General features: G+C 42.8%; 1 protein-coding gene across 6 annotated transcripts in view; it reads right to left on the reverse strand.

Moving 5' to 3' along the window:
• Window positions 1-27,887, reverse strand: part of PMS1 (PMS1 homolog 1, mismatch repair system component) — a 653,312-nt gene that overhangs the window by 451,799 nt on the left and 173,626 nt on the right. For all 6 annotated transcript variants that reach the window (XR_011022768.1, XM_068244909.1, XM_068244906.1 and 3 more), the window contains one exon: window positions 27,655-27,757. Coding sequence is in view for 5 of the 6 variants with exons in the window: in XM_068244909.1 (XP_068101010.1) it covers window positions 27,655-27,757 (103 nt within the window). In the remaining variant the exon portion in view is untranslated. The remainder of the gene's footprint in view (window positions 1-27,654; window positions 27,758-27,887) is intronic.

The following is a 27,887-nucleotide window of genomic DNA, read 5'->3' on the forward strand; positions in this document are numbered from 1 at the left end:
AATGGTGATATTTCTTTTTTCATTTTTTCTTCTTCTTCCCTGCAAAATGCGTATAAATAAAATAATTCTTAGAAAAAAGTACTGCCCAAAGTAAGCCTAGTTTGCCTCGCAAAAAATAATATATAGATCTTTCAGTGCGATAAGTAACAAAGTTATTGTCGAATGAATGGGAGGAGCGTGATGTGAAAATTGTTCTTGTTTTGAAGGGGGAAAAAACTTGTGGTCCTGCAGTGGTTAAACTACTTATACAATTTATAAAATACTGTATAATTTATTTATATTTATTTAATTGTTTGTCTTTAACCACTTCACCACTGAGGGGTTTTACCCCCTGACCACCAGAACAATTTTCACCTTTCAGCGCTCCTTCCATTCATTTGTCTATAACTTTATCATTACTTATCACAATGAAATGAACTATATCTTGTTTTTTCCGCCACCAATTAGGCTTTCTTTAGGTGGGACATTATGCCAAGAATTATTTTATTCTAAATGTGTTTTAATGGGAAAATAGGAAAACGTGGGAAAAAATAATTATTTTTCAGTTTTTGGCCATTATAGTTTTTAAATAATTCATGCTACTGTAATTAAAACCCAAGAAATGTATTTGCCCTTTTGTCCCGGTTATAAAACCGTTTAAATTATGTCCCTATAACAATGTTTGGCGCCAATATTTTATTTGGAAATAAAGGTGCATTTTTTTCAGTTTTGCGTCCATCCCTAATTACAAGCCCATACTTTATAAAGTAACAGTGTTGTACCCTCCTGACATAAATATTTAAAAAGTTCAGTCCCTAAGGTAACTATTTATGTATTTTTTTAATTGTAAATTTTTTTATTTTTTTTTAATTACAAAAAAAAAAAAAAATGGGGAGTGTGGGAGGTAATGAGTTAATTTTTTGTGTATAACTAATTCATTTCTATGTGAAAAATGTTTAGGGTGTAGTTTTACTATTTGGCCACAAGATGGCTAACTTTTTGTTTGTTTAACTTTTTGTCTAATGCGACCTCCGGACGCTTGGAGGAAGTAGTAGGAGGCTGTGTAAGTTGTTTTTTTTCACAATGATCGCGCTGCTTAGCGGAAAAGCAGCGGATCATTGTGGGGCTTAGATCAATGAACGGGAATGGATTTTCCCGTTCATTGATCTCCGGGCGAGCGGCCGGCGGCGTGTTTACCCGCGGGAATGCGCGCTAGAGCAAGCGGGAGCGCGGGCAGCGGCGGGAGCGCGGAAAGTACGAATTTCTCGTCCCTGGGGGTTAAAGGATGGAAAAAGGGACGGAGAAATTCGTACGGGCAGGGGTAAAGTGGTTAATTACACTTCATTAATCACAAAAATAACTTAAGATATGAATCAATGTAATAAACTTAATGGCATATCCTGGTTTGTAAAAATGGCAATAAAAATGAACGTTCTCCCACGCCAACTTTACTCACTCCAAAATGTGGCAGCAAGCATCCCTGGCTCCTTTTTGGCCAGTTTACAAATGTAGATTTCTAAATTTATTTGGGATCAAAACCATCCTAGATTTAAAAGGCATATTCACATGCTATCTAAACTTCAATTGGGTGTAGGAATATATATATATATATATATATATATATATATATATATATATATATATATATATATATATATATAAAAGTGTGTGTGTGTGTGTGGTGTGTGTGTGGTGTGTGTGTGGCGTGTGTGGCGTGTGTGGCGTGTGTGTGTGTGTGTGTGTGTGTGTATCACTCGAAACACCTTGACCGATTTGAAAGAAACTTGGTATACAGATCCCTTACTACCTGGGATGATATGTTCTGGGGGTCTCGCATCCCCCCTGCACACCTGGGCGGAGCTACAAACACCCAGTCAGATTTCACCCATTCATGTCAATGGAAAAGGCTGCCATTCTCCCAGTAATCAAGCCAGAGTCCCCACACTTGGCAAGGTTGGTCACTTGGTGACCCAGGTTACAAATCCAGGAAGAGTGGGCGGAGCATAAAACAGACAATCAAATTTCAGCCATTCATTTTAAATGGGAAAATGTAAACTGCAGCCATTCTTAGACTGTTAATCGCAGGGGTCTCCGTGCGTTCCAGCAAGGGTTGGTGGAAGCAGGGACGCACGGGAAGTTACATCAGCGGTATTTGAGAAATAATTGATTTATGAGTTATAGGTGAGCCCGATGAAGGTAAGCGCTGCCATTGGGAGAAGGGGGTTGAATGAGGGTGTGGCTTTCGGTATATACAGGTGTGAGCAGGCTTGAGGGGTCATACGGTCTCGAGAAAGCCCTCATAGAGGGGCGAAACGATCGTCGACCAGCCTCCGCACCTCCTGCACTACCTCAGATTGATAAGTATTGCTGTTACATGTCTTTTATAGTATATCATGCCTCTTTTATTGGAAGATTTGAATTAAAGTTTGAAGCTTTTATTGAAGTTGGAGATGACGAAGTGGCTCCTGGATATTCTTTTTCTCACATTGAAACAATGAAACTATACTGCTTTTCATCCGGATGGTGCCCCGTTGTATGAAATGTATTGAGGAGGTATAAGGCATTTGTGTGCACTCACTCTGCTATCTTCTTTATTGATTGATTGATCATACTATTGAACTGTTTAAGTTGAAGTGCACCCAGCAGACTTGGAATTGTTGTGATGGCCCATGCGGCATTAGCTGCTGGACGCCAAGATGTGGCACCTTTATTTGAAAAGAAACTGGAATTATCATTTGCAACTTATGAGTTACTGGCATTGGAAAGAAAATTATTACGTGCCTTAGAGAAAGAAATAAGGAAGTACTGGACAGTAGTCTTCCTAAAACAGTATAAGGAGGTGCGGAGGGCCCCTAGGGGCATACGAATCATAAAAAGACTGGCCCAAGCTAGGGTCAGACAGTCATCTAAAATCAAATGTGAAGAGCTCATGCAGGAGTTCACAATGACATTTCAGGAGGTAGTGCTTGAGGAAAATGAGTTGGACTATGAGGAAATTGAGGAAGAAATCAAAAAGTTGAAAGAGGCTATCATTGAAAAGTCTAGTGAGTCACACTTAGAAGAATGCCTTAAAAAGTTTGAAAAGCAATTAGTCAACACACAGGAACAAATAAAGAAAGAAAAGAATGACAAATTTCTACGTGACAAATTGGATTATGAATATAAACAAGTCTTTAATTGGCGTGATGGTGGGGAGAGTGGATACAGACCAAGAGGGGGTGGGGGGTGCCATCCGAAAGGTAAACCACGTAATCCACCCAAAGGGAAGCCGAGACCACAGAAACCCAAAGAAAACCCCAAACCACCCAAAAAAACAATGGGAGAATCAGGGGATAGTTCCCCGCAATCCACGTGGCCAAGTAGCCCCAACACTAGCTTTGATGATGAATTATTCTCTGGGGAAGATATCCCTTTAGAAGAAGTAGAAGGAATAGGCGCAGTAGGTGGCGCAAAAGACCCCAAAGATACAAGGAAGGGGAAGGGTATCCTAAAGAAGCACCAGATCAGGTGGGAACAGAAGGAGGTACGGCGTTCCCAGAGGAACAAGATCGACAAGATCTAGACACCATTAACCTATCTGAATTGAAACTTGACGAGTCATGTGTGTCACTCCTCAAGAAGGGATTAAACTTCTGTCCAAGTAGTAAATTCCAAGAAGATACATTTGAGATTGAACTTTTCAAAAATGTTAGGAAAATAGCATGTCACTGCTTTTTTCAATCACAGAAAAAACTAGGTCTGTATAGGGAACCCCTACCCCCTGTCAAAGTCCCTATCCCTTTGATAGTAAGTGAAGAGTTCTCTGAGGAGGAGCAATCCTGGATTAGGGAGAGCTGTGAGGACCCTGGAAAACACAGGGTTTTTTCCAATAAGGGATTGGAGGTTCCCTCACATATAGGACCTAATTCCAAATTTAATCCACAGATCACTCCGGGTTCGGTATTGGAGGTCTTTTCAGATAGAGTCAGACAGGAAGTCCGAGCACTGATCTATCCAGAGCCAAAAAATAATCTTACAGTGGGAGAGAAACGATCATTGGAATGGTTGAAAAAACAGAAGGAAGTCATAATTAAACCATCAGACAAAGGTGGAAATATAGTGTTATGGCCTAGGACCATGTATGAGGAGGAATGCTTAAATCAGTTGCAGGACGGAGTTACTTACAGTAGGTTGCGTTCTGATCCTACGGAGAGACATATGAGAAAGTTGAAAAGTATCCTTAAAGGGGCTGTGGAGGCAGGCATTATGAGCCGAGAATCGGCAAATAGACTAGTTCCAACTAATCCCAGAAAGCCAGTATGGTATTGCATCCCGAAAGTGCACAAAAATTTGGAGTGCCCACCAGGAAGCCCCATCTGTTCAGCAATCGGATCAGTGTTTGAACGACTTTCTCAATTTTTAGACTACAAACTTAGACCGGTTGTGGAGGCCCTCCCGTCATTCTTATTGGACTCAACAGATGCCCTCAATAAACTGAGTTCGAATGGAGGGAAGGATATGCACTAGCAAGCATTGATGTCACCTCCTTGTACAGTAGGATTAGACATAGCGATGGATTGGTGGCTGTAAAATAGTTTCTGCCGATGCTGCAGGAAAGTCCTGAGGAGGGCTCGTTTCTGTTGTCTGGCCGTGAGGCGGTCCTGACCGGCAACTCCTTCCTCTTCGACGGGCAGTGGTACCATCAGGAGGTTGGCACTGCTATGGGGACCCCTGTGGCCCCTACGTTTGCCAACCTCTTTATGGGACATTGGGAGCTCGAGCAGGTTTTTTCCGGGAGGGGTTGGGGTGCCGCTCGGGTCCGCCTCTGGGCCAGATACATAGACGATATCCTAGTGATCTGGGCAGGAAGCAAGAGAGAATTTCAAGATTGGATTAATGTCCTAAATCAGAATGATATTAACTTGCATCTGACATGTAATTGGGGAGATCTGGAGTTGGAATTTTTGGATTTGAAACTGAAAGTGGTGGACAATGAGATTACTACAAGTACTTATAGAAAAACCACAGCCTCCAACATGGTGTTACATGGAGAGAGCCATCACCCGACAAAATTAAAAAACCGCTTGCCGTATAGTCAGATGGTTCGTATGAAACGTAACAACACGAGTGAAACTTTGGGACAAAGACAGGTTATGGAAGTTAAAAGTAGATTCAGAGCCCGTGGATATAAGGAGGAAGTTTTAAACTCTGCAGTGGCCAGGGTGGAAAGGGCAGACAGGGCAAGCCTTCTGAAGAAAAAAGAAAAAAGTAGGCAAAATTGTTTCTTTATGCATTTCTCACATTCGCCCCTAGGAGAACATATCGCAGGAGCGATCAGACGGAACTGGGGCCTCCTAAAAACGGACCCCCTCCTTAGGGACAAATGTTCTCAACCACCGTGTATCTCGTTTACAAGATGTAAAAACCTCAGGGACCACTTAGTAAAAAGCGAATATAGAACTGAACAGACCAGAACATGGTTGAATCGATCAAGGACCTTGGGGAACTTCATATGCAATAGATGCATGTACTGCAGATACCTTAAACGAGGAAGGAGTTTCACATTTTTGAACAACACTTATAGGATACAGCATTTCTTTAATTGTCGGACAGAAATGGTGGTATATGCGGTGGCCTGCCCATGCAATCTCCTGTATATAGGAAAGACGACTAGAGCAATGGGAGAAAGGTTCTCAGAACATTTTAGATCCATAGAGAATGGGAGGGGTGCCAAGAGGTTAATCGATCATGTTAGGAACCAACATGGGGGTAACCCAGAATGTCTGAGCTTCTTTGGTATTGATAAATATATTGAGACTAGGAGAGGGGGTTGTAATGGAGATGAAAGGCTGCAACAATTAGAAAGTAGATGGATAATTAAATTAGGTACAGAAGGCCCATCTGGCTTTAATGATAAGATAGATATGGGAATATTTCTGTGATAAAATCTGATGACACGGTGAACATATGGATTTGGTGGGGATGGATGATCCCACCCCCTCGATCCATGGTGAGTGTCCACTATCTCTACTATGGAAATCAGGGTACAAATGAAGTTGTAATATTATTGGAAACCTATGATATGGAGATCTAGAGTGGGGTTGGTTTTATTCTGACTCTCCTAGTATCGAGTATTGAGGTTCAATCAAGTAAATTGTTTGTTTCATTAACTTATACAATGTGTTTTGATGGACTGATGATTATGAGTGATGATGGTCTGGAGTGTCTCTTTTTCTCCGGTACTGCCCTCATTGAGGTCATATTTGTATATAACTCCTGCATTACATGGATGTAATTGATATGATGACTATCTATTGTTTTTAACAGTTTTGTTTTGTGTGCCCTTAACTGTATCACTTGTGTCTACTGAAGACCTAAATGCGATTTGCAAACCCTGTATAAATATTTTGGGATTGATGTTTTATACAAAAAGGCCACTAGATGTCCCTGGTGTCCATTAGTATTGTGTATAGGGTAGTACAAACTACCCCCACAAGATGGCAGTGGTTCTGACAAAGGGCTCACGTGATATACAACGTGATATGATGGTATACGCCATGCGACGGATAGAATAGTATAGGCGCAAGTCCATGCGTCCCAGCAATGGTACGCGGAAGCATGGACGCGTGGGAAGTTACACCAGCGGGATAGCGCCAGGGCGCACGCGACACGCAGGCTGCGCCTGACGTCATGTGGACGCCTGTTGGTAAATGGGAGTGTGCCATATGACGGAGAGAATATCAAAAGCGGAAGTCCGTGCGTTCCAGCAAGGGTTGGTGGAAGCAGGGACGCACGGGAAGTTACATCAGCGGTATTTGAGAAATAATTGATTTATGAGTTATAGGTGAGCCCGATGAAGGTAAGCGCTGCCATTGGGAGAAGGGGGTTGAATGAGGGTGTGGCTTTCGGTATATACAGGTGTGAGCAGGCTTGAGGGGTCATACGGTCTCGAGAAAGCCCTCATAGAGGGGCGAAACGATCGTCGACCAGCCTCCGCACCTCCTGCACTACCTCAGATTGATAAGTATTGCTGTTACATGTCTTTTATAGTATATCATGCCTCTTTTATTGGAAGATTTGAATTAAAGTTTGAAGCTTTTATTGAAGTTGGAGATGACGAAGTGGCTCCTGGATATTCTTTTTCTCACATTGAAACAATGAAACTATACTGCTTTTCATCCGGATGGTGCCCCGTTGTATGAAATGTATTGAGGAGGTATAAGGCATTTGTGTGCACTCACTCTGCTAAATTCTTACACTGTTAATGGCAGAGGCTTCAAACTTGACAGTCAGTCATTGGGTGACTGGGGTCCAAATTCACTAAGGGGCGGGGCCACATACAGCCAATCAGATTTCCTTGGTGGATAAACTGCTTCCATTCACACATTTTTGATGCCAGGAACCTGAAAGCTCACAAACTTGGTCATTGAGTGACTGTGTGTTCAGTTTACAAAAAGTAGGCGGAGCCAAAAACAAATTTTACTGGGAAAATATAAACTGCAGCCATTCTTACACCGTTAATGGCAGGGTTCTCAAACTTTGCATGGTTGGTCACTGGGTGAATGAGATTACGATTTTGTAAGGTGGGTGGAGCCTACAACAGCCAATAAAAATTCACCTTTTGATTTTCAAAGGGAATATTTAAGCTGCTACCATTATTATACTGTTAATAACAGATGCCTCAAACCTGGTACAGTTGGTTACTGGGTGACTAGGGTTTAAATTCAGAAAGGGGGTGGAGCCACAATCAGATTTGTTTATTTTTCAATGGGAATGTACAAAGTAGTGATACCAAGGACCCCAAAGCTGATAAACTTGATAATTGAGTGACTGTATGTCAAGGTTAGAAAAAGTGGGCGGTGCCAACAACTTAATTTTTTACATGGCAGGGTTCCCAAACTTGACACAATTGGCCACTGGGTGACTGGGATTAATATTCAGAAATATGGGTGGAGCCTACAACAGCCAATCAAAATTCACCTACTGATTTTCAAGGGGAATATTTACATTGCTACCATTCTTACACTGTTAATGGCAGAGGCCTCAAACCTGATACAGTCAGTCATTGGGTGACTGGGGTCCACATTCACTAAAGGGGGTGGAGCCACAAACAGCCTATCAGATTTGTTAGATTGATTTCAGCCATTCTGTTATTGGCAGGGTTCTCAAACTGGGTGGGTGACACAATTGGCCACTGGGTGAATGGGTCTAATATTCAGGAAAATGGCAGCAATGTAAATATTCCCCTTGAAAATCAAAACGTGAATTTTGATTGGCTGCTGTAGGCTCGCTACAGCAGCCAATCAAAATTCACCTTTTGATTTTCAAGGGGAATATTTACATTGCTGCCATTCATACACTCTTAATGGCAGAGGCCTCACATCTGGTACAGTCAGTCACTGGGAAACTGGGGTTAAAATTCTAAAAAGGGAGCAGGCCAAACACAGCCAATCAGATTTGTTTAATTTCAATGGTAAAATGCAACTTATTTATGCCAAAGACCCCACAGCTCATAAAATTGGTCATTGAGTGACTGTATGTCAAGGTTAGAAATAGTGGGTGGAGCCAAAAACAACTAACTTTTTTCATGCGCAAACATAAACTGCAGCTTTTCTTACACTGTTAATAGCAGGGTTCTCAAACTTGACACAGTTGGTCACTGGGTGACTAGGATTAATATTTAGAAAAGTAGGTGGAGCCTACAAGAGCCAATCAAAATTCACCTATTGATTTTCAAGGGGAATATTGAAACTGCAGCCATTCTTACACTGTTAATGGCAGAGGCCTCAAACCTGCTAAAGTCGGTCGTTAAGTGACTGGGGTTAACATTCTGTAAAGAGGCTGAGGCAAAAAACAGCCAGATTTCTTTGCTGGATAAACTGCTTTTCCATTAGCACAATTTTGATGCCAGGAACCCAAAAGCTCACAAACTTGGTCATTGAGTAGTGACTGTGTGTCAAGGTTACAAAAAGTGGGTGGAGTCAAAAACAGATTGTTCTGGGAAATTGTAAACTGCAGCCTTTCTTCACTGTTAATGGCAGGGTTCTCAAACTTTGCACAGCTGGTTACTGGGTGACTGGGACTAATATTCAGAAAAGTAGGTGGAGCCTTAAAAAGCCAATAAAAAATCACAGGTTGCTTTTCAAGGGGAATATTAAAATTGCTGCCATTCTTGCACTGTTAATGGCACAAGCCTCAAACCTGGTACAGTGGGTCATTGGGTCACTGGGGTTCAAATTCAGAAAAGGGGACAGAGCCACAAACAGTGAATCAGATTTGTTTCATTTCATGGGAAAATACAAATTATTGATGCCAAGGTCCCCAAAGCTCACAAAATTGGTCATTGAGTGACTGTGTGTCCAGGTTACAAAAAGTGGGCAGAGCCAAAAACAAATTTTACTGGGAAAATATAAACTGCAGCCCTTCTTACACTGTTTATGGCAGGGTTCCCAAACTTTGCCCATATGGTCACTGGGTGACTGAGATTAATATTCAGGGAAGTGGGTGGAGCATATAATAGCCAATCAAAATGCACCTGTTAATTTTCAAGGGGAATTAAATTGCTACCATTTTTACACCTACATTCTTATACTGTTAATGGCATATGCCTCAAACCTGCTACAGTTGGTCATTGGGTGACTTGGGTTCAAATAATAGAGAGGGGTGGAGTCACAAGCAGCCAATCGGATTTGTTTAATTTGTATGGGAATATACAAATTATTGATGCCAAAGACCCAAAAGCTCGCAAACCTGGACATTGAGTGTTTGTGTGTTAGGCTTAGAAAAAGTGGGAGGAGCCGATACCAGCCAAATACATACCCGGGCAACGCCGGGTCATCAGATAGTCCCAAATATAAATAAAATAACTAGTGAGAGTTTAAGATTGGATGAGTAAAGCTGCCAACAGACTGATTTAAAGGGAACCAAAACTGAGAAGGATATGGATTTTGCTTTTCAAATAATACCAGTTGCCTGACTCTCCTGCTAATCCTGTGTCTCTAATGCTTTTAGCCACAGCCCCTCAACAAGCATGCAGATCAGGTTCCCTAAATTAAGTCAGACTGGATTAGCTGCATGCTTGTTTCAGGTCCTCTGTTAAGCCGCGATCAGCTCCAGTATTATGCTCAATCGGGCCCAGTCTGATGCAAAGGGACGTATCCATGCTTATGGGGCTGGAAGAAGCCCCGGGCAAGTAAAAATCTTTAAGAACGCTCATCTCCCACTTTAGCCACTTCCCATGCCCCGGGACGAGTAACTATGTCCCTGCAAAATCTCCAAAATAGTTAAATTACATCTACACACTTTTTTTTTCATTAAGAAATTTTTTAAAATCTAAAATGAACTCTTCACCCCATAACCCCCCCCCCCCCCCAATTCCCCAATATTTACCCTAAAAATGTTGGTTAAAAAAAATTGCAATTAAAAAAGAAAATACATAAATAGTTCCCTTAGGGACTGAACTTTTTTTTAATATGTATATCAAGAGGGTATATTACTGTTACTTTATAAATTATGGACTTGTAATTAGGAATGGACGCAAAACTGAAAAGACTGCACCTTTATTTCCAAATAAAATATTGTGGGTTTTAATTAAAATAAAACATGCTAATGTTTTATTTTAAAACCCTAATGGCCGAAAACTGAGAAATGTTTTTTTCCATTTTTATCTTCATTTTCCTGTTAAAATGCAGTTGGAATAAAATAATTCTTAGCAAACAGTACCCCCAAAGAAAGTCTAATTGGTGGCGAAAAAAACAAGATATAGATTGTTTTGTTGTGATAAGTAGTAATAACGTTATAGGTGAATGAATGGAAGTGCTGACAGATGAAAATTGCTCTGCTTTTTTAAGGAGGTGAAGTGGTAAAAAGGAAACATCCATATTCCTCTCAGTTAAGGTTCCCTTTAAGATTGAACAAGCTTTTTGTTCTTTGTCTCTCGAAAGCATGGCTTGGACTCATCCTACCATTATGCATAAAGATATAGCGGACCATCCACTGATAGTGCTGCTCGGATACCCCTTTTCAAAATCCGGATTGGATTCGGATCCAAATAACCCAGATATCCGATCCGGGTCGGATATACGAGTTCAAAATTTTCTGATCCGAATCGGATATCCAACCTCAGTATCCGTAGGTATCCGGACGGATCCGGATATCTGGATAAAAAAAACGGAAGTGGACTTTAAATTGCTTTAAAAAACGTTTTTTAGGGTAAATGAGGCATGTAGCATCATTATTTTTTAAAGGGAAACACTAATTGATGATGTGGGGACTTAAAATCCCTCCCGCCCCCCCCCAAAAAAATAAATAAATAAAAAATGGCTGTCAATTAACATCAGGACTAGGTTCCAGACAGCGGTCGTGCGGCCCACATTGTGTCCAAAGTCCAACCGCACAACTGGGACATGGCACTTTTCAGCCCAGACACCTCCAAAAAATGACGCAGTAATTGTGTTTTGGGTTAAATATAGGTGGTATCAGCACAGCAGCAGTGGCCTATGGCACTCTGGCGGTGGAAGCAGCAAAGGCAGCAGGAGCAGGGCAATGCAGCAGCAGCAGGTGTAACGTCTGCCAGGAGCATGCCGGACGTGGCACTTGCCATGTGGCACTTGGAATGTGGCACATGGCACTTTCCACATGCCATGTGCCAACTGCCACGTCAAAGTGCCACGTGCCAGTCAGACAGCAGAGGAGAAGACACTAACTGTCACTGCTCGGCAGCACAGCAGTTCTGTAGTAAGCTAACACTGTAGCACTACTGCTCTATTAACTACTAGCACTGACTGCAGTACTACAGTACTAACTACACAATAACACAGTAATCGTATTCCCTAATCCCTAACCTAACCTATACTGTAACTAGCTAAGGCTAATAGCTGGCCAGCAGGCAGCAGCTGGCCTGGTCTGTGCACAGCACACACACAGACACATAGCAGCTGCAGCAGCTGCAGCAGCCCTGCAGCACACACTGACTGTCACACAATGAAATCAAGCTACTTAAAAATACAACAATAGTGTAGTGATAGTGAAGGGGTTAATCACTGAACAGCTTCAGGTTTATCACTGTGTACAGCACTTGCTAGGCCAGCAGCACTGGAGCATGTCTCTCAGTGAGCATTCACAAGCAAGGACAATATTTCTCATCATGGCAGCCCTCCTTATTCTACAGGGAGGGGGGGGGCTGGCCAGGGTTCCTTTCTGTGATTGGGTGCAAGGGCTTAGGCTCAATGAGGTCAGTTGGGGCTGGCCAGGGTTCCCTTCTGTGATTGGTTTCTAGGGCTTCTGCTGGGAGCCCTCTGATTGGCTCAATGACGTCCTGGACGTCATCTACTTAGTTACAGTATCTCAATAGTCGGATTTCTGCGGACTATCAGCAGATAGCTATCCGGATTTCTACAGAAATCCGGAGTCTGAATCCAAATCGAATAGCTGAAAAAAATATCGGATATCCAGGTTACCCGGATATCCGGAATCTGGATGAGCAGCACTATCCACTGATACAGAAACTGCTAAAAGCATTACACTACTGTTGCAATAAATGTGATATCTCAGTTACAAATGGCATCGTAAACACAATTAAAAGCAACCCTATAACACTAGGAGAATGGTCAACACCATAGAAGTCATGAACCACACAAGAGGGCCTTCTCTGCTTCTATCACTGGATGCAGAGAAGGCCTTCGATAGAGTTGACTGGAGGTACTTGCGCCTGACATTACAAAAATTTGGGATCTCTGGGGAATTCCTAAATGGAGTAAGAAGCCTATATACACAACCAATGGCAGCGGTCTGTAATATGGGCCTGCGTTCTAGATCTTTTCCAATCAAAAACGGTACGAGGCAGGGGTGCCCTCTCTCTCCCCTTTTGTTTGCCCTGTGTATCGAACCCCTGGCCCTGTTGGTTAGGGGTTCAACCGATGTCAGGGGTGTGAGGGTTGGAGAGGAAGAATTCAAAATAGCACTATTTGCAGATGACACGGTGTTCACCCTCTCCAGCCCTCACACTTCCTTACCAGCCTTATTTCATCTTATTGATGAGTTTTGCATTTTTTTCTGGCTTCAAGGTCAACCGTATTAAATCAGAGGCTCTGGCTTTCGGGCTGACACATGCCCAACAGGAAGCGCTGGCAACCTCCTTCAAATTTAAAATACAAAATAAGGGGCTGAAGTATCTAGGTATAACCCTCACGCCTTCCATTGCGCAACTCTATGCAGCTAACTACACTCCTATTATAACAAAACTACATAACTTGCTGAATGAATGGAATCATTTCAACATCTCCCTTACGGGTCGTATAAACGCACTCAAGATGACAGCCTTACCTAAGATCCTTTACCTCTTTAGAGCTCTCCCTATTAGGATCTCCCTCTCAGATATTAGAAAATTACAGTCACATTTTACGAAATTTATCTGGGCAGGTAAAACTCCCAGGATAAGTTATAAATATCTAGCCAGAGGTAAAACTCAAGGGGGGCTAGGCGCCCCTATGTTACTTAAATACTTTTATGCCTCTAGAATAGCTCAGCTGACACAATGGTCAGCCCCTCGGGGCACAATTAGGTGGGTAGATCTTGAAGCGGCCTTATTACATCCATTCCCTCTATCATCCTTGCTTTGGACTAAGAGACCTGCCCTAGACAAATCAAGACCTATAGCTGTCATACAGGAATCCCTATTCATCTGGAAGAGACAACATCATAGACTTGGGCTCCTTAACAGGCGTTCCCTAGATGAGTCTATCCTTTTAAATCTAGATTTCCCGCCAGGACTAGAAACCCAACCCTGGGCAAATTGGCTACACCTGGGCCCTCTCATGTTAAAGGATATCGCTCCAGGAGGAGTGATAGCTCCCTGGACTGAAATTCAAATTAAATATAATCTTCAGTCCAAAGATTTTTTCAGATATCTCCAGATTAGGCATTTCATCCAGAGTTGCGTAGTGGAAGGTATTGAAGCTACTCCACAACCTATTAGTAAAGAGTTTCACAACTACAAGCACACCCCTAGCGTGATATGAGGGTTGGTACCAACATTTGGAAGAGATTTCTCCGGCCATGGTAAAGTGGCAGGAGAGACTATAGAAAGTATGGTCCCTAGAAGACTGGGAAGTCCTTTTTCTAAATCTTGCTAAATCATCTAGGAATAGCCTTGTTAGAGAAAGAGGATACAAGATTCTCTATGATTGGTACAGATCTCCCTCACTCTTATTCAATAGGGGCCTCTCCACTACAGATCTATGTTTCAGAGGCTGTGCTGAGCAAGCAGATCACGTACATTTCTGGTGGTCCTGCACTATAGTGCAAAACTTCTGGAAAGTATGCTTTCATATGGCGTCTGCAGTCTTAAGAACAGAAATTGCTCTTGACCCATGGGTGGCCCTGTTCGGTCGTGCTGATCCTCGTCTCCCGACCCATAGCAATAAACGACTCACCCATTTCTGTAATGCCGCCAAAGCTATTATAGCTAAAGAATGGAAATCCCCTACTCTGAATAGAACTGCACTAAAGCATAAAATAAATGAATATTACTGGATGGAGAAAATAACGGCCTCCCTATATGATGAGGAGGACCGGTTCGACAGAGTATGGTCACCCTGGGAAGATAAAATGGTGTAGGATGGTTCCCTTAAGCCAGCATGTAGTACTTATAAGTCTAACCCTTTTTCTTCCTCATAGCACTCACGGACATTCCAAGATCTTTCACAGGTCATCAGCCACTGGACTTTTTTGGTCTTTGACCCATAGGGACGTGATATCCTATTGAGTTATACCAAGTTATGTGACACCGTTTTCATTGCACTATTGAAACAAAGATTTAAGCTTTATAGTCCTGACTGATACTGCAACCCAAAATATATATTTTGTACCTGAATATATATATATGCTGTTTGTACTTATACCTTTTTTGTATTAATAAAAGCTTTATGGTTGGAAAAAAAAAGCAACCCTAATTTTGACCCAGGGATGGACCTTTTTTCTGAAAAGTTGGAAGTTTCAGATTTTGGGGATAGCAAGATGATAAATAATTACGGCAAGTTAAAGAACCTCAACGGTATGCTTGACATAGCAAAGTGGCAGTTTTTTTCAGATTAAAGCGGAATATAACCCTGCATTTCAACTTTGCTCTAAAATATTATTTACAGCATATTATATGCAACCAGCATTTTTTTTTTACTAGACCAGCATTGGAAAGGTTACACACAGAGCTTTAAAGTTCAGTGGAGAGACATGCTGCCGCATCCGAAGTTTAGATAGATACATTTAAGTAAACACAATGTAACAAGTGGTGAATGTTGCACACTCTTTGGCTGCCCTCCAGCTCCTGCACAGTCAGAGAGAGTGAGTCACATTCCTCACTTGTTACATTGTGTTTACTTAAATGTATCTATCTAAACTTCGGCTGCTGCAGCTTTTCTCTCCACGGAACTTTAAAGCTCTGTGTGTAACCCTTCCAATGCTGGTCTAGTAAAAAAAAATGCTGGTTGCATATGATATGCTGTAAATAATGTTTTAGAGCAACGTTGAAATGCAGGGTTATATTCCGCTTTAAGCATTATATTTTCTCCCTACAGCTGAAACAAAAAACTACTCAACAGTTTAGAGCAGGGGTCTCAAACTCAATTTACCTGGGGGCCGCAGGAGGCAAAGTCAAGATAAGGCTGGGCCGCATAAGGGTTTTCACAATCAGCAGCTGATTGCCCCTTCCAGGAAATGCAGTCGAATTGCCCCCCGGGCGATTTGGGGGCTCTGCAGCCCTCGTTTAGCAGCGGGGATGCGGAGGATTACTTGGGAGCAGTGAAGCGAACTATAAGGAAGCTTTTGCCGGCACGGGCCACAAAATATTGTATCGAGGGCCGCAAATGGCCCGCGGGCCGCGAGTTTGAGACCCCTGGTTTAGAGTGTACAGCTAAAACACTTTGTTACAGACTAAGGCCTCGTTCACCTCAGGACCATTTCTGTGCGCTTTTCACAGCGCACTGCCCTGGGAGTTCAGCAAGGTATTGATTTTCCTATGTAATTAAATGTAGCTGGTTCACATCTATGCGCTGCGCTGCGTTACAAAAACGTAGAGTTGCATGCGTTTCTGTGCGTTGAGCTGTAAAGCGTTCATCAATGCAAGTGAATGGGTGCGCTTTTTAAGCGCATAGAAACGCGTACAAGCGCATAGAAGCCGTTTTTTACCCCTATTTGGAAAAAAAGACATTTACATAGAAAAACAAAGCTTTATTGACAACTGCTACTGCTACATTAAGCAAAACGTGCCTTAAAGAAGTGCAGCGCAACGCACAGAAATGTGCACTAAAGCGCGCACAAGCGCATGCGTTTTTTACCACGCATTTCACACGTTTCTCAGCGCAGCAGATGTGAACGAGGTCTTAGGCTGCAACATGATCCTGTGCTCACACGTGTTTACAAGCAAGCTAGAGGATGGCTCAGCAGATTGGAGGAGAAAAAAAAAAAACTTAAGGGAGGAAATGTTATGAGGATTTAGCTTCAGAGTATGGGAAAAAGACATGGCGCCTGCCAGGAACAGAATTCTCTTTATTTACTATACAAAATTCACTGAAATCAAAAACGTGGACAAGTAGATCAAGTATTTATCTACTTATACAGTATATGTGTTTTTTTTCCTGGCATAGTATGGCTGACCCTCCTGCTTTAAGGTGAGTTTGAAGTGATTACAAACAAACAGATACTCACCTAAGGAGAGGGAAGGCTCTGGGTCCTATATCCTATAGAGCCTTCTCGTTCCTCCTACGGTCCCTGCGTTCCAGCGCTGGAACCCCTATTAGCAGTGTCCAACTGATGGGTCAACTGATGGGTCAGAGACTGCTCACTTCAGCCACTGCAGGAGGCTTCGGCAATCTTCTGGAGCCCAAGAGCTCCCGAAGACTGCCACTCTGTACTGCACGTGTGAGTGCATGAGAATGCGCACCCATGCATGCGCACCAAGGAATGGCCATCTTTGGCAACACTCGGGCTCCCATAGACTGTGATGGGGTCACGACTACTTATGAGTCCCTAAGCACTCAAATTTTCGGGATTTAAATGAGGCTTAATTGCCTCAGGTGTGAGGCGGGGAAACAAGGGGGTTATTTACCCGTAAGTCTGGTGTATATTGTGCCCTCCAAATAGCTTGCACGCATCCTATTGGATGCATTGCAAGCTTCACTACGTGCACTTCCTCCTTCAAGCCGGAAGGAGGAAGTGTGCGGTGGTGAGGCTTGCAACGCGTCCAATAGGATGTGTGCAAGCTGATTGGAGCGCAAAATAAGCCGGACTTATGGGTAAATAACCCCTTGTTTGCTCGCTGCATACCATGAGGTAATTAAGCCTCATTTAAATCACAAATTCGAGTGCTTAGGCACTCGTAGTACTCAGGAGCCCATGCCTGCCCGAAGATTGCTGAAGCCTCCTGCAGTGGCTGAAGTGAACAGTCTCTGACCCAAGTTGGACACTGCTAATAGGGGATCCAGTGCTGGAACGCAGAGACCGTAGAAGGAACGGGAAGGCTCTATAGGACCCAGAACCTTCCCTCTCCTTAGGTGAGTATTTGGGGAGCGGGGGGGTTTGGGGGGGGGGGGTTTATAATCACTTCAGACTCACTTTAAAAGACATATACTGGTATGGATTTATCTATGTCAGAACTCACTGGTTTAAAAAAAAATAAAGAGACTTCCGGTTCCGGCACCCGGATGGCAGTGGTGTGAGAGAGAAGCTCCGCATGCTGATCCCCCCTCGCTAGGCTGCACCTCCAAAAATAGCACCCCCTGCTCACACCAGCCACAGAGGGAATTGCCCGGAGACCCCCGAGCCCCGAACCGCCGCATATGGAAAGGTACCTGCTCCGTTCTGTCCCTCGCAAAAAACAGCAGACGGGCTCAGCACAGTCTAAGATGGCTGACTCCGCCCCTCCAGAACAAGACGAGCAGAGACCAGACACGCTGGAGGAAGACTCGCAGCAGCCAGCGGCGGACTGGGAGACAGAAGAAGCTCTCTCCCCACAGATATCAGGTGAGGGGGAGCGTCTGGCTATAGATTATAAAATGCTAGCCATGGAGGTCGCCAGACAATTAGCACCAGAGCTTCAGGTCACACTTCAGGCGACCCTAGATAAATCAATCCAGGCCATAAACAGCAACATTCAGGCTCACGCCCAGAGGCTGTCTCACGCAGAACACAGGATTCAAGCACTGGAGGATGATATGGCAAAGGGGAACTCAGGGTATACAAAACTTTTGGAGGAAAATAAAGCTATGAAAGACAAACTGCAGGATTTGGAAAATCGATCACGCAGAAACAATCTGCGGGTGGTGGGAGTCCCCGAAAGTATTGCTGCATCTGCCCTCAGAGAATTATGCATGGTAACCATACCCAAAATCTTGGGCTTCAAAAGAGCTATGAAAGTTGAACGCGCACACAGAGTCGGTCCACCTCGCCCTGACCAGGACTCAAAACCTCCCAGACTGATACTGGCTCGATATCTTGATTTTGCTGAAAAGTCGGAGCTATTAAGGGCTTTTAGAGATCTGGGGCACCCTATTGAATACCAAGGGAGAAAATTGCTTTTGTTTAATGACTATTCTGTGGAAGTGTCAAAAAAACGCCAATCGTTTAAATCTGCGTGTGAGATGTGCATAGGAATGAAGTGGAAATTTGCGCTGCAATACCCTGCTACTATGAGGATCACAGATGATAAAAATGAAGATCATTTATTCACATCAGCAACGGCAGCTCTATCTTTCTTACGCTCTGTTTCAGATAATAATACAGGCTGAAAACTCAGCCATGAACTCACACTTAGCGCATGATTGTGCCCAGCAGGGGGTGCTGCTGCATAAGTAGAGTGATACTCAGATTCTTAGTTACAGCATCTTTCATGTTCCCATATGTGCTTTATGGTTAACAGCATAGTTTATTATGGGGACTTTAACTTTGCATAGTGGCTGTTCACTCTCTGGACTATTTTTTATCAGTTAAGCCTATATTTAGTGTGGGGGGGGGGGGGGGGATTAATCCTGGAGTTTAAAGGAGGTCACCCGGGAAAGAAGTGAAGTCGCATAATGCTGAGATGGTTGTTTACTTTTATTATGTTGTTATTTTAGGGGGGTTGTTATTGGGGGGGGGAAGGGGTGGGTAGGGAGCTTTGCTTATCATTCCTGACCATATACTGTGAGTTATGTTTAAGATACTGGTTGGCGCTTGATCTACTACTCAATTTGGAATGGCCATACGGGTAACTACATGGAATGTGAAGGGGCTTAGGTCTCCGGGTAAACGGTCTATAATCCTCCGCCACCTCAAAAAAATTAAGACAGACATTGCGCTTCTACAAGAGTGCCATCTGCACAAAGATCAATTTAACTACATGCGCAAGTCGTGGGTCGGGCAGGTGTTCGGGTCTCCAGCTCAGGGAAAGAAAGCAGGGGTACTAATTTTAATACACAAACAACTACAGGGTCAGATTCTCGAGGAACAATGTGACAATGAGGGCAGATGGGTAAGGATCAAGCTCCAACTAGCAGGGGAAGAGGTGGTTATCTCAAATGTCTATGGTCCAAATAACGAAGACAAACCATTTTTCGCGAACCTATTGGCAAGTACTCTATCAGTGGGAGCATGTAAAGTTATACAGGGAGGAGATTTCAATGCAATGGTCAGCCTCTGTGAGGATAGGTCTAAAACAAAAAGTGTTAGCACCCTATCAGCGGCCAAATCTGTATTATTTCAGGACTATATCCAAACCTCTCAATTATGTGATGGGTGGAGGTCCTTACATCCAGATAGTGAAGAATATACGTTCTATTCTGCCCCCCATGATGTATGGTCAAGGTTAGACTATTTCTTAGTATCTCAAAATGCGATGCCCCAGGTGACATCCATCGACATTCTTGATTTAGTGATATCTGACCATGCACCAGTACAGCTAGTTTATTCACCAACTATTCCAAAGGGATCTGATATTATTTGGAGGTTTCCTTCGTTCTTATACGAGGATGAAGGTTTCGCTCAATTGCTCCAACAGTGGTGGTGGGAATATAAAGATGATAACCACGCACATATAAAGGATATTTTCCTTTTTTGGGAGGCGGCTAAACCAACCTTGAGGGGGAAAATTATTAGCTATTTGGCGACAAAACGTAAGACCTCACATGACCTCTATATGAAGTCGGTGGAGGTACTCCGGAAAACACACAAGGATTTTTTAATTAACCCCTCCCCTGAGACAAGATCAAAATGGCTTGCAGCAAAAGGAGATATGGAAACTAACTTAAAATCACGCAACATGTACTTAAAATCGTATAAAGACTTATATTTTTATAAATTCGGAAATAAAATAGGTACATTACTATCTCTAATGTCTAAACCACCCCTGGGTACGACAGTAATCACATCCCTCCGTTCTCCTTCGAGCCATATAAGCCATAACCCTAAGGACATTAACACTATCTTTGGAGAATATTATAAACATATGTATTCTGTCCCACCTTCGCCTAACCCCATAGGCAGTGTAAGAGAGTGGCTATCAAAAATATCCCTTCCTTCTCTCTCAGAGGATGACCTTGCGGAATTAAACGCACCGATTACTGAGAATGAAATTCATGGTATAATTAAAAACCTTGCCAATGGTAAAGCACCGGGTCCTGATGGACTGTCCTCTGAGTTTTTTAAGCTACTCCGACAAGAGGTGGTCCCATATCTGGCTGCTCTTTTCAATAAGATTCTAAAAGAGGGCAGATATCCATCGACAGCAAACATGGCTTATATAAAATTATTACCCAAACCTGGAAAGGATCTTTTACTCCCTGGGTCATATCGCCCTATCTCTTTAATTAACCAAGATATTAAAATTCTCTCTAAATTAATGGCTGATCGCTTGGCCGGTCTCTTACCGAAACTGGTTAGCCCTAATCAGGTTGGCTTTGTTAGAAACAGGTCCGCAATCTCTAATATCCGAAAACTACTCCTAGTCCAGGACTATGTAAAGGCCTACCCTAAAACATGTAAAAATTACGCTATCCTTATGATCGACGCAGAAAAAGCGTTTGATAATGTCTCTTGGGACTGGCTAAACGGGGTACTGGACAAAATGAAAATCACTGGGTCAATAAGAAATTTGATTAATGCTATGCATATAAACCCCTGTGCTTGGATCTATACCCCAGGCTTTTTATCAGACACTTTTAGACTCGAGAAAGGTACAAGACAAGGTTGCCCTTTGTCGCCTTTACTCTTCAACCTGGCACTAGAGCCCATGACGCGTCATCTAGAGACAAACTTCCTGGGACTCGATATTGGTAATCACAGGGTATTACAGGCCATGTTTGCTGACGACATTCTATTATTTTTGCAGGATCCCTTACTTCAATTGGAAAGTATATTAAATACAATTGAGGAGGTTGGTAGCCTAAGCGGTTTTAAAGTGAATATTTCTAAATGTGAACTGATGTATTTATCCCCACTGGCCCCTAACACTGGGTTATCACACCTTCCAGTAAAAATATGCTCCCAGGTAACATATTTGGGGATCAAATTCTCTAAAAACCCTTCACTACTGTATTCAAATAACTTCCACCCTCTGTTAACTGACATTAAGAGACAATTACTTAATTGGGAGAAGTTGCCTATTAATTTAATGGGACGGGCCTCCTTGATTAAATCGGTGTCGTTTGGTAGACTACTTTACTCCCTGCAAATGATCCCTGTATTATTGAAACACTCTGACATAAAGGATCTCAACAAAGCATTTTCCCGCTTCTTATGGAAAAACGGAAGGGTGAGGATAGCTCTCTCCAAGCTACAACTCCCTAAAATTTGGGGGGGCCTAGCCATACCAAATATCAGGCGGTATAACCTGGCTTGCATAACTCGACATGTGCGAGACTGGATAAACGGCTCGAGTATCTTCTCCAACCATACCTTAGAATCTTCATATGCTGAACCCTGGTCATTGGCTGGCCTACTGCATACATCGTATAAGCATCTCCCACCAAAAATTAAAAGCAGTAAGATCTTTAACGATACAATAGTGACTTGGAGAGAGTTATGTAAACTATTCCATATGCCTTACTTGATTTCCAAATACATGCCACTGTGTGGGCTACCTGAATTTCCAGCAAGCTTAGCTCATGGAGGCTTTTTTGAATGGAGAGACAAGGGGATACACAGGCTAGGACAATTGCTTGATCTAAAATTGGGTAGCTTATTGTCTTTTGTGAGCATTAGATCTAAATTTAACATCCCCCGTCATCATTTCCTATACTATGGCCAATTGAGATCTTTCGTAGAACGCAAAAGGGCCCAATTTAAAAAAATCTCCACCTTAAACTGTTTAGACGAGTTCCTGGCCCCTCACGTCCCCAAAATTTCTTTGTCCACAATCCAGGCAGATATCCAACAACAGTCCGTTTCCAAACAAGCATTGAACAATTTGGCCAGCTGGTCTAAACAATTACAGAACACTGACCTCCCGACTAAAATCCTAGAAGGTTACAAAGTAGTTCAGAAACGGATTATTGGGGAAAGCTGGAGGGAATCCCACCTCAAATTTATACACAAGGCAAAATATGCCTTTAATATTAAATACAGAAACCCGCCGGCCCATTATACTCCAAAATGTCCTAAGTGTGCCCATCCTGACGCAGACATATTTCACTGTGTGTGGAGTTGCCCAGTAATAGTAGATTTTTGGAAAAAAGTACTAAAGTATATTAAGCAAATGTGTAAAATTCAACTGGAACTAGTACCACTATTGTTATTATTTAATTATGAAGAACCTCCCTCATCATTAGAGGGCAATCACCAATCTACTCAAAAATGTATGAGCAAACTAGCTCATTTGACCATAATCACGGCTCGAAAAGTAATCTTCAATAAATGGATATATTCAAGTATCCCCTCAACCTGGGACGTAAAAGAGGAACTCTTACATCTATTCCAGCTGGACAAATTGGACGCAATGAGCCATAAAGACAAAAAAACCAAGTCTTTCTTCAAGAAATGGAAATTATTCATTTTAATGACGCACTCTCAACAGGATATAAAAAACCTGATGGAACATTTTAAAAATACTAAGTGGTACTTAACGGAACACTTGTTGAGCACGTTGGGGAAACTAGATATTTCTTGAAATTCTTGGTTATAAAAGATAAGGTTTACTGGTCGGGAATGACAGGGGGGAGGGATGCCTGTGGGAGGGTTTTTGGGGGTTAATCTATAAAAGAATGTACATTTCAGTTCTATGTATGGGTTATTTTAAGATGATTACCATATATTAAGATTTTGTAAAAGACAACTGTACATTATTGTATGTGGATTGACCCAATGGGGTGTTACCCAGTTAAAATTCAAATAAAATTTGTTTAAAAAAAAAAATAAAAATAAAAATGGAATACAGTGCTAGGAAGGTATATCTCGGAGAAACACTGGAGGCCAATATTCTGAAATACTTACAAACATACTCACACTAATGCTTGGGCTCTGGAACAGACCTGCATATTTCTCACACTATGGTATAGACCACCTGAATCAAAGGACAACTGCAGCAAGAGGTCTATAGAGGCTGCCATATTTCCTTTTAAACAATACCAGTTGCCTGCCAGCCCTGCTGATCTATTTGTCTGCAGTAGTGTCTGAATCACACCTGAAACAAGCATGCGGCTAATCTTGTCAAATCTGACAATGTCATAAACACCTGATGTGCTGCATGCTAGTTCAGGGTCTATGGCAAAAAGTGTTAGAGGCAGAGGTTTACAAGACAGCCAGGCAATAAATATGGCAGCCTACATATCCCTCTTACTACAGTTGCCCTTTAAGCTGATTCATCTTTAAAATACAAAATCAGTGTTGGAGCAAAGCAAACAGAGGTGGCGACATAAGGGAGTTAGCACCTCTTGCCGCGGCCACTGGCAGTCAGGTTCAGTTTTGAGCTTGCTCGCTCATTTCTACTTTGCAGCACTAAACCCTTATCACAGTTTTTCTCCCTTAGATAACACTGTTTTGGCTATTTACTTTTTATTTTGAAATATGACAATCTGTTTGACAAGCTCATTTGCACAGATAAAAAAACTCTAGTTTTTTAAACTCTTGCTGTATTGAAAACATAAATGGTCTTCAGGTAATTTCTTATTAGGGCTAGTACTATATGTACCTACCGTATATACTCGCATGTAAGCCGAATTTTTGAGCACAATAAATGTGCTCAAAAGTCCCCCTCTCGGCTTACATGCGAGTCATGTGTGGCTGTGTCACCCCTTTCCCCCTCCATATGCTGCCGGGAGAGGTCTGTCAGTGTCTGTGTGTCCCAGCCCCAGGCAGTGGGTGCTTGTCTGCAGAGTGGAGCGGCCGGGGACCCTTGCTGCCAGCATGAAGTATGCAGACGGTGCAGTAGTGGCTTACCTATCAGCGCCGGGCCGTCTGCATTAAGTATGCTGCCAGGAGATATACCACCATGTGAAAGCAGGTTTCTGCATCCCAGCTGGCGGCTCCGTGCCCACAGGAATGTCACCGGCCACTTGTACGGGATCGCAGCGGTGACGTCAGCGCCGGGGTCTCCTATTCAGCCTGTGACGCTCATGTTGGCTCATCTTTGTGACGCCCTCTAGTGGCGTCTTGGTACACAGTGTGCGTGTCTCACAAGCGGAATAGGATACCCCGGCGCTGACGTCACTGCTGTGATCCCGTACAAGTGGCCCAGGGACATTCCTGTGGGCACGGAGCCGCCGGCTGGGAGGCGGAAAGCTTCTTTCACAAAGCGGTATATCTCCTGACAGCATACTTAAAGCAGACAGCCCCAGCGCTGATAGGTACGTTAAGCCACTACTGCATACCCTGCAAGCATGGGGGAGGGGAGGAGAGCATCTACTGCACCTAATATAGGGAGATACGGGGGGCCTAATATAGGGAGATACAGGGGGCACATCTGGCTAAGTAGGCGGGATGCCTAATATAGTGGGCACATATGACTATAGTGGAGCGGCACATATGGCTATGGGGGGGGGGGGGGATTTCTAATATAGGGGGCATATTTAACTATGGGGGAAGCCTAATAGGTGGTACATCTGGCAATAGGGGACTGCGTAATACAGGGGCACATCTGGCTATGTGGGGGGATTCTTCATACTTAAGATACACCTGTCTATTTATCCTATGGTGGGGGCTATAGTGGGGAGGGGGCTTACATGCGAGTCAATGACATTTTCCTGATTTCTGAGGTAAAAGTTGGGGGGTCGGCTTATATGCGGGTCGGCTTATATGCGAGTATATACGTATGTTTATCTCATCATGGCACATGTAACCTTAGCCCCCCCCCCCCCCCCCCCCCTGAGACGGAAATATAAGATTATAGATCAGATCATACATTCCACATTTTCACCACGCTTACTGTAAATAATACTTTGCTAAATAAATGGCAAAAACATTTTTCCTCCATGCGCAGATCATGTCTACTAGTTCTTTGAACAAGCCTACCAACAAAAAGGTCATTTGCCAAGCTTTTATATTGCCCTCTGATGTATTTTTCCATGTAAAGGTAGCTACACACAAGATACAATAAAATGATACAATTTTACATCAATTTGATAAAAACAATTGGTTATGAGCACCACAAATTGGGGATGGAGGTCATGTCCCACATCTCTCTTCTATTCTCACAGTTTATTTAACCTTCCCTGGGAAGCAAAACATTCCTTCCCTCTAAGGGCCCTTTCACACCAGAGGGCGTTTTCGGCGTTTTAACGCCACAGCCGAAGTTGGCGTTTTCCTAGGTAAAAGAAAGTCCATAGACTTTCATTTTACCATTCACACTAAACGCCGCGTTTTGGAGCGTTGCGTTTCAACGCTCCCAGGCGCTTTTTCTGGGCCTACCGCGGCGTTTCTCATTACAATTGATTGTAATGTATAGGCGTTAAAACGCCTTGAAAACGCCTTGAAAAAGCCTGCAGCCAAAACGCAGCGTTTTAGCCTTTCACCGCTGCCTGTAGTGTGAAAGAGCCCATATTAATGTTGCTGCTGATCTCGGAACCTGCTCTAGAACTGCAGTGTTCCTCCTGTAATGTGATGCCCAGAGCTGAATTTCATATTCCAGATGCGGCCTTACAAGAAAACTAAACGGGCAGTATTATGTAACTCATCCTAAGTTTTTATTTCCCTCTTCATGCATCCCAACATTGTATTTACTTTAGGTGCAGTTCCTTGACATTGAATAGCATTCTTTAAAGTACACCTAAACTGAGAGGGATATGGATGATTCCTTTTGAACAATACCACTTGCCTGGCAGTCCTGCTGATCTCTTTGGCTGCAGTAATGGCTAATTCACACACCTGAAACAAGCATGCAGCTAATCCAGTCTGACTTCAGTCAGAGCACCTGATCTGCATGTTTGTTCAGGGGCTGTGGCTAAAAGCATTAGAGACACAGGATCAGCAGGATAATCAGGCAACTGGTATTATTTAAAAAGGAAAAATCCATATTCTTCTCAGTATAGGTTCCCGTTAACTTCTTGTCAACGAGTACTCCTAAGTCTCTTTCCAGGTTTGATTTCCACATCTGTATCCCATTTATTTTGTATGGTGCTAGGACATTGGTACAACCAAGATACAAGACTTTACATTTTTTAACATTTAATTTCATCTGCCAATATGTACTCCTATAGCCATCCTATCCAGATCCTTCTGCAATATGTCACTATCTTCCTGTGTGTTGAAAACTCTGTACAACTTTGTAACATCTGCAAAAATAGCAACAGTACTTTCTACTTCATCTACTAAGTCATGAATAAATAAATTGAAGAGAAATGGACCCAGTAAAGACTCCTTTGGGACCCCACTGCTAACAGTCCCCCATTTTGAATATGATCCATTGACCACAAATCTTTGCTTTCTGTCAGTTAGCTAGTTCCCTATCCATGGAAACAGATTCCTTCCCCAAACCTTGCATTGTCAACTTCTGCAACAGACTGTTGTGGGGAACAAGATCCAAGAATATCACATCTAAAGCATTCCTAATATCCACTTTAGCATTTACCACCTTATAAAATAATTTAGTATAATTTGAATTAAGTTTCTAGAACATGATCCCTAAATAAAAATCCCTGCACTTGTAGATGTACAGGAAGATTCCTTCCTTCAGCCACCCTTAAAGCAATCTGAGCACTAAACATTTTCCCCATAAGGAAGGTTTGTAACACTGTGCTGTTGGGGGGGGGAGGGGGGGGGCAGGGGTTTGGGTGAGAGGCATTACTTACCAATAAGGGGCTGCTCCACTCATTGATATGGTAGTTGCCATCTCTGCTCTGTGCCGCAGTTCAATTTTGCAGGTGTCAGCAGGCACTCTCTGTACTCACATCCACGGATTCCATATCCCAGCAAGCATTGAGTCACCCACATACGAACGAGAGGACTCAGGAGCAGCCCACCATAGGTAGGTAATGCCTCTCACCCCAACGCGTGTGTGTGTGTGTGTGTGTCACACACACTATTATTAAAAACCCTCCCTTACAGTGAGTTTCATTTAAAGAATGTTTGATGATTGAGTCACTTTAAAGAATGTTAGGGGATCAAAACATGTAGAGAACACAATTATAGCATTTGTTAAATGGGACACCATTAATGCAAAGTGTAATTTACAAGACCCACTTTTGACTCACAACCCAAGCATAAACTGAGAACATCTTGCAGAATCCTGATTTCACTTACCATGTCCAAGGTGTGATAGTTTTTTTGATACAATATATCCTTTGCTGTCCAAAACATACAGGGTGCTGACTTCATCAGCAGCAGATTTTGTTGCGATATGCACCTAAAAAAAACAAAAAAAACAGCTATTATAAAATGTTTTATTACAATTAACACCTATTGGAAAAAAGTCTTTATACCAGGCATGGACAAACGTGGCCCTCCAGCTCTGTCTTGGGCTATATTGCTGTGGG

Source organism: Hyperolius riggenbachi, chromosome 7, assembly GCF_040937935.1.
Source record: "Hyperolius riggenbachi isolate aHypRig1 chromosome 7, aHypRig1.pri, whole genome shotgun sequence".
NCBI lineage: Eukaryota > Metazoa > Chordata > Amphibia > Anura > Hyperoliidae > Hyperolius > Hyperolius riggenbachi.